This window comes from Poromitra crassiceps (genome assembly GCF_964638095.1).
Source record: "Poromitra crassiceps genome assembly, chromosome: 3".
In the NCBI taxonomy this organism is placed as follows: domain Eukaryota; kingdom Metazoa; phylum Chordata; class Actinopteri; order Beryciformes; family Melamphaidae; genus Poromitra; species Poromitra crassiceps.
Window position 1 is genome coordinate 18,318,597 of NC_139625.1, and position 7,521 is coordinate 18,326,117.

General features: G+C 45.4%; 1 protein-coding gene across 2 annotated transcripts in view; it reads left to right on the plus strand.

Moving 5' to 3' along the window:
- The window catches only part of LOC310772853 (putative polypeptide N-acetylgalactosaminyltransferase 8), a 10,027-nt gene extending 3,133 nt beyond the window's left edge, over positions 1 to 6,894 (plus strand). Inside the window, exons 4-12 of one of the 2 annotated variants that reach the window (XM_083632779.1) lie at positions 631 to 817; positions 1,312 to 1,509; positions 1,711 to 1,770; positions 2,048 to 2,162; positions 2,255 to 2,440; positions 5,552 to 5,689; positions 5,848 to 5,940; positions 6,075 to 6,242; positions 6,478 to 6,894. In XM_083632779.1, the coding sequence (XP_083488905.1) occupies positions 631 to 817; positions 1,312 to 1,509; positions 1,711 to 1,770; positions 2,048 to 2,162; positions 2,255 to 2,440; positions 5,552 to 5,689; positions 5,848 to 5,940; positions 6,075 to 6,242; positions 6,478 to 6,597 (1,265 nt within the window). In that variant the 3' untranslated portion in view covers positions 6,598 to 6,894. The remainder of the gene's footprint in view (positions 1 to 630; positions 818 to 1,311; positions 1,510 to 1,710; positions 1,771 to 2,047; positions 2,163 to 2,254; positions 2,441 to 5,551; positions 5,690 to 5,847; positions 5,941 to 6,074; positions 6,243 to 6,477) is intronic. The other variant, XM_083632780.1, reaches the window with a different exon arrangement.
- Positions 6,895 to 7,521: the final 627 nt, after the last annotated feature.

The following is a 7,521-nucleotide window of genomic DNA, read 5'->3' on the forward strand; positions in this document are numbered from 1 at the left end:
AATGTAACTACACACTATTTCAACCCATTCTCACTCCGACCATGTAAATTTGCACCACCTTGTCGTGCAGCTTGTGTGTGGGATCTGGGCTGTAACGCACATGGTACCCTTGCGTATTATATAACGCACACGGTACCCTCGTGCGTATTATGGAATGTGCACGCATGCACCTGGTCGCGGTGAGGCAAAGGTCAAGTTACGCTGTGGGGTTGTTGCTGCAGATAGGTTGGAAGACCCCTGGAGACCCCGTGGAGACCCTTGGTCCTAATGCCCCGCAGTCCCCTCAGTCGCCATAGCTCCAGCTCCAGCCTCCAAGGGGGATCCAAGGGGCCTTGGAGACCCAAACCCTTCTCCTGGACACCCTAACCCTAAGCCCCCCACCATATCCAAACCCTAACCCCAACCAAGTGGCTACCAGTGCCTAAACCCAACCCCCCTCCCCCCTGTGCTTCACCTCAACCAGGTGCACAGTGGGCGTGTCATAATTGCATACAAGTTTACTGTGCGCATAACATCCAACACACGAGGTGCGTGACAAAGCCGTGCTATATTACGCTGTTGGAATAAGAAGCTGTTGACTATTTGTCATGCCATGTTAGGCCAACAAAAACATGTTTTCTGTCACACCAGAGGACCTGAGGGGGGACCTTGACTTGTATGTCAAGTCTCTTGAGGAGCAGAACCCGGGGCTTCGCATCACCAGAGTGAGGTACACCGAGCAGCAAGGGCTGGCCAGCGCCAGGGTGTCTGGCTGGAGGGCCGCTACCGCCGACGTGGTGGCCATCCTGGACGCACACATCGAAGTCCATGACATGTGGTGAGGGTGGCAAAAAAAAACAAAAAAAAACTTTTTTGTATTCTTGCTGATTATCTATGTGTCATTGTTGACTTCTGCATTGACTTCTGTGTTAATTTTGAAGAACGCACTCAGTATAACAAACAATCGTTTTAGGATCACTAAATAAATAGTTCTAATTTGTTAGCAAACTAAGCTTGTTCAGGGCAAACCACGCTTGTTCACCACCAACTTTCAGGGCGATATATTCTTTGAATGTCGCTTTTAGGAGTACAAACATTCAAATAAGCATATTTTCTTCATCTATTTTCACGTTTCAATGTATGACACATTATTTGAAAGCTTACAATTTGCACCTTCATCATCTGTAAAAAAAAAAAAGAAAAAGAAAAATGACCTTGGCCTACTTGTTAGGCAAAACACCAGTCCCTGTCACAAAACACCAGTCCCTGTCACAAAACACCAGTCCCTGTCACAAATGTAATACTCAGTGTCCCATCCCTCTGACCCTCCAGGGCCGAGCCCCTGCTGACCCAGATCAAAGCCAACCGGACGACGGTGGTGTCGCCCATGTTTGACAAAGTGAACTTCGACGACCTCAAGGTGATTCAGTACCAGCCAGCAGCACACGCCTTCGACTGGGCCCTGTGGTGCATGTACGAGGGCTTTTGGCAAGAGTGGTACGATCTCAACGACCCCTCCATGCCTGGGAAGTAAGTTCAAGTGAGATTGATCCCTCTCGTTTGGTTTGGCAAACTGAAAGAGTCCGATTAGTGAACCTCTATCACATAAAAAGCCATTGGTCTTGGTTTTGTGCCAATTACCATCTATTCTGTATAAGATGTTATCGTAACAATTTACAATAAGCAGGGTTCATACACATTTTGACCAATGGATTTCCATGACTTTTCCAGGACTTTACACCAGATTTCCATGACCAAACATTTTGTAAAGTCTCTGTGTATACATGAAAAGTGAGTAAAAATATTCTATGTAATGTAACTACTAACAGATGACAATAATTGAAAAACTAACATGGTCATTAGTACTCAAACACTAAAAATAATATTGCAAGATCATCTAAAGTAAACAAACTAATATGACATAAATGGCTCCTACACACATACCTACATGTTTTATACAGTTACAAATAGCATGATATGGGACCTTTTAGCATTAACTAGTGACCCGTATTGTAAAGTATTATTACCTATGTTATGAACGACCGTTTTCATCTTTCACTTCTTCAAGGACTCCGTCTGTCATGGGGATCCTCGTTGCAGACAGGAAGTTCCTGGGAGAAATTGGAGTGCTTGATGACGGAATGAAAGTGTACGGCGGGGAAAATGTTGAGCTAGGAATTCGTGTGAGTTGAACACGCCCCTCTATCCCCTTAGTGATGATGAGTACATTTGATTGAACTTTATATAGTGAAGGGTGTCTTACCACTGCTCTTAGGTGTGGACATGCGGAGGGAGTATTGAAGTAGTCCCATGCTCCAAGATTGCCCACATCGAGAGGAGCCACAAGCCTTACATACTAGATCTGAGCCACGCTATGAAGAGGAATGCCCTGAGAGTCGCCGAGATCTGGATGGATGACTACAAACACAACGTTAATTTGGCCTGGAATGTGCCCTTCAAGGTAACTCTGCCAAGAAACCACTGTGCCTTTTGTGAGTTATATGACTTCCGTGTGCGGGTTTATTTATAGATGATTTCTGTGTGCGGGTTCTTTCTACTTCTTAGCTATGGGTTTTCCCTCACACGAGCTGGTGACAAGACAAACATTCTGAAAGGCAAAACAGGTCCTCATTCATCGGCTCGCACGATTCTGTCCAGCCTAGTCGACAGAATAAAATCAACACGGTACATTTCCGCAATCCACAGATATGTAGAATACATTACATTACATTACATTACATTACATTACATTACATTACATTACGTGGCAGAAGCTTTTATCCAAAGCGACTTACAATAACACATTTTTGTCAGCAATAGAGCAATCCACTATGTAACACAGTCTATGATAACTACAACTTCTGAAGGAACAGTGGTACAAGTTAAGTTTTTTTTTTATTAAGAGAGAAAGAAGTTAGATCAAGAAGGGCCCAGATGGAGCCTGAACAGGTGTGTCTTTAGTCTTTTCCGAAAGATCGGGAGTGATTCGGCCATCCTGATCGAAGGTGGAAGCTCATTCCACCATTGAGGTGCCAGGGACGAGAAGAGTCGCGAACGGGATGAGCGACTTTTGAGCCCTCGTAGTGAAGGAGGGGCGAGGCGTCCTGCGCTGGTGGAGGAGCGAAGGGAACGGTGAGCGATTTGGAGCCTGACCATAGATTGTAAGTACCGAGGGGCTGTCTGGTGTACTGCCCTGTAGGCCAGAACTAGGGTTTTGAATTGAATGCGTGCCGAGATGGGAAGCCAGTGAAGGTCCCGGAAGAGGGGAGTGACATGAGAGAATTTGGGTTGGTTGAATACCAGACGGGCTGCAGTGTTCTGAATGAGCTGAAGCGGTCGGATGGCTACAGCAGGTAGCCCAGCCAGAAGAACATTGCAGTAGTCCAGGCGAGAGATGACAAGTGCCTGGACCAGGAGTTGTGTCGCTTCCCTTGTGAGAAACGGACGGATTTTGCGGATGTTGTACAGGGAGAACCTGCAGGAGCGGGCAGTTGCTGCGATGTAGGCTGAGTTGGACAGCTGATTGTCGAGGATCACTCCAAGGTTCTTAGCTGTTTGAGAGGGAAACACGGTAGTGTTGTCAATGGAGATGGAAAGGTCAGTGAGGGGACAGTCTTTCCCGGGGAGGAAGAGTAGCTCTGTTTTCCCAAGATTCAGCTTGAGATGGTGGGCAGACATCCAAGTACCAATGTCTTTGAGGCATGCAGCGATACGTGCCTCGATTTGTGTGTCTGAGGGGGGGAAAGAGAGGTAGAGCTGAGTGTCGTCAGCATAGCAATGGTAAGAGAAGCCATGAGATGAGATCACATGGCCCAGAGATCTGATATAGAGAAGGAATAGCAAGGGGCCCAGGACTGAGCCCTGGGGCACACCTGTGCGAAGATATTATGAACGTGGATATAGATACGTGTGTATCAACGTTATACATGTCATAGAGTCTGCTATGGAAATAGCGCGGTGGCCAGTAAGGGTGTTGCGGTCGGGGTGGATGGAGGGCGTAAACACTTGCCTTTCACACCAGAGGGCCGTGTGTTCGATCCCCAGTCCCCAGTCACAGCGTTTCCAAAGTCTGTATTTCCGCTGTGAGTAACATTTTAACATTTTTCTTATTTAACACGTTCACTGCCGTCGACGAGTTATCTCATCAAAAAAAATCCAACGGTTGACTGCTGTGGACGAGTTATCTCGTCAAAAAAAAAAAAAAAAATTTGACGGTGGGATGTGGATCAAACCCTTTTACATCTCCTATAAAAAATATGGGAGCTATTGAATGTGTATAACCTATTTTACCGACCCACTAAGTGGCGACAGTGCTCTCCAGACTAGAGGAAGCCGAGCAAAAACAGCAGCGTGAGGAAGCCATTCTCATGAAAATGGATTGAGGAAAACGCTTTCGCTTTCGCGCTGGAAGCTGGCGGTGGGGCATTCCAAAAATAGATTCTGGGTGCAACACACTTTGAAACACCAGCAGAAAGCCCAGAATCGCACGCAGCTTCATGCCAGCTGAGCTCACAACCGAAAACCCAGAAATGAACGAGCCCCATCCAGACTCGCCCGACGAGCGGCCGCCAGCAGCCAGGCAGCACAGACAGGCAGAGACTCGCCTGTGACACACCCGCTGCAGAGCCACGGAGGGAGGAGGAGAACACCCACGGAGGGAGGAGTTTGAAGGAGAGGGGGGTGGGGGTGCTGTTATGGAGGAAATTACTGTTCACAACTATTGTTTAGATGTCTGATGTCTTACTGATGCCCAAAATAAATGGTTAAAGTGACTGTTCTGCCTGTTCTATCGAATTTCACAAAAATGCAATTATCTCAGCTTTCATTCTCAGACGCTGAAACCATGCTGTATTCAACTGCTAATGCCTACATAACTACTAACTCTACAAACAAACTATTTTAGACAGAGAAAGCACACATTCTATTAGTTCTTTTGAGATATTTTGTGTTTTTTTTTTTTTTTTTTTACGAAAGTCTTAGCAGAAAATAATCCTCGGCTCTTGAAAGATGAGCCAGAATCCTCAAAAAAACCCTTGGCAGAAGCTACCTACAGTATTGAAAAAACGATTGGCAGTGAATGTGTTAAGCCTCACCCAAATCATAACCTTAACCTTAATTAAATTGTTTTACTTGCCTAAACTTAACCAAAGTTGCTAAAGTTGTTTTATTTGCATTTACCGTTGAGAAGGCAGCAAGGTTTTCAAATAACCTGCCATTTTGTTTCAAATTTATGTTGAGATTGTAGGTTTGCAGAGATGTCAAATGACACATTGACCCATTGATACCTGATGCAGCATTTGTGTGTGTATCCCTTTAAGACCGCGAACCGCGTCACGCGGTTCACGGTCTTAAAGGGATACACACACAAATGAAGGATATACACGCAAATGCTGCATCAGGTATCAATGGGTTAATGCCAACTTTTTTACTTTGGCGATTGGGTTGTTCTGACAACAGGAGTATCTTGTTATGAACACATCTCTTGGCACTTTAATGTGACATGATTTTGAAGTTCTACAGTCATAGTAAACACAAACACAAAGTAATCACGCCTCATTCTCCAACTCTGCAGGATCATGGGATTGATATCGGTGATGTGACGGAGAGGAAAAAACTGAGAGAGAAGTTGAAATGTAAACCTTTCAAGTGGTACCTGGAAAATGTCTATCCCAAGTTGGATACCTGGGATGATATAGTGGCCTATGGAGGAGTAAGTTTGGAGTTGATCTACTGTAGAGTTTGTGTGGTGGAGATGGTGGGTGCACGTGCCCGCATAGTACGTATACTTTTCACCGCTACCCGTCTTAATAGTGCTTACTGTTAAAGTTTCGCTCGATTTATTAAAATAATTGTCTCTCCAATTTATAGATGAAGAACATGAATGCTAGTATGTGCATAGACCAAGGTCCTGTGCCAGGTCACACACCCATTGCCTACGGCTGCTACTACTACGGACCTCAAGTAAGTCACGCTACAGTTCAGCTTATTAGAAGAAAGGTGGCTTCCTGGAAATGTACGAGTACTATAAGGAGAAACCTTGTGCTGGTATTTCTTTCCCCATCGCCCAATCTTTGACTGTTTCTTTCTTTCTTCAGTACACATATTACCGTACAAGTGGTGAGCTTTACATCGGTGGCATCAAGTCCCACAAGTACAACGATAACCGATGTTTGAGTGATGACGGCAAAGCCAGTGTGCCTGGCCTTCACAACTGCAAAGAGGCTCTGCAGAAAGGCATGGGCATCTACTGGGACTTCAGTCAGGTACAGCAGGTTCCACTACTCCCACTTGTTGACATCAAAACAGTAACAATAGTCAACAACAACAATAGTCAATAAATGCACCTTTTATAAAGAAGCGGTTGCATTTCCGCTTTGGAAAATGCATGTTGCATGAGTTTACATTGACTAGTATGACTGGACATCATTATGTCCTTGTCAGAATGTGATGACATGATGATGTGTGTGACTGTGCTCTGCTCCTATTCTCTTTTTCTAGGGCAAAGAAATGAAGAACAGACAGACAAAAAGATGTTTGGAGATGATACAGAACAAACTTGTTGTGCAGGAATGCACTGGCCAAAGATGGGAAGCCCAAAACATTATCAAAGCCTTCTAAGGGGTGTGTGCGCGTGTGCGTGTGTGTGCGCGCGCGCGCGCGCGTGTGTGTGTGTGTGTGCGTGCGTGTGTGCGTGCGCGTGCATGCGTGCGCGTGCATGCGTGCGCGTGCATGTGTAAGGGTGGGGTTACTGGTGAACTGTTATGCTCCAGTAAGTAGTATGAATGGAAAAGCAACATTTTTGTAAAACTTGAATCAACACACGCAAGCATTTGCACAGCCTCTTATGTGTGTTTTGGTAGCATTTTTCTATTTCTCTCCCTGAGTTGATTTGAATAAAAAATGCAAATTGGAATTTGCCTGCCACTCAGTGTACTCGTATTTGTTATTCCGAGTGCTCTATTTCATCTTGAATTTTGCCAAAGCCCAGAAACCAGAGAACTAATCAGAACCTGTGTGACCACCATGTGCCACTCATCTGTCAAATCTATTACTGTTGTCTTTAGTTAGCTGCATAGTTGGCAACACTCCCTCCCTCCCTGCCTCTAGGTGTGTTGTGGCACATTGAGGCCATTTACACCTGGCATTAACATGCGTTTTCTGCCATCAGATTGCAATCTGATTGCAATCTGATGGCAGAAATGGGTGTCCTCTCAATCCGCATAAAGTTGCTGTATCCAGATTGAGAGGACACATTGCATTTACACTTGTGTTCAATGTGTATACAATGCATCCCTGGCCGCACCTCCGGAGGTGGTTTGGCCGATCAGATTGCAATCCATCTTCAATGCGTTTTGGGGGTGTTTACACCTGTACTTTCAAGTGAAAACACAATCTGATTGCAATCTGATCACAGAAAGCACATGTTAACGCCAGGTGTAAATGGCCTCATAGAGTTAGTTGCCTATCCCTGGTGTAAAGGTTGCCATGGTGGCTAGTGAGGGAGACTGATTGTAAAGGTGTAAAGGTTGCCATGGTGGCTAC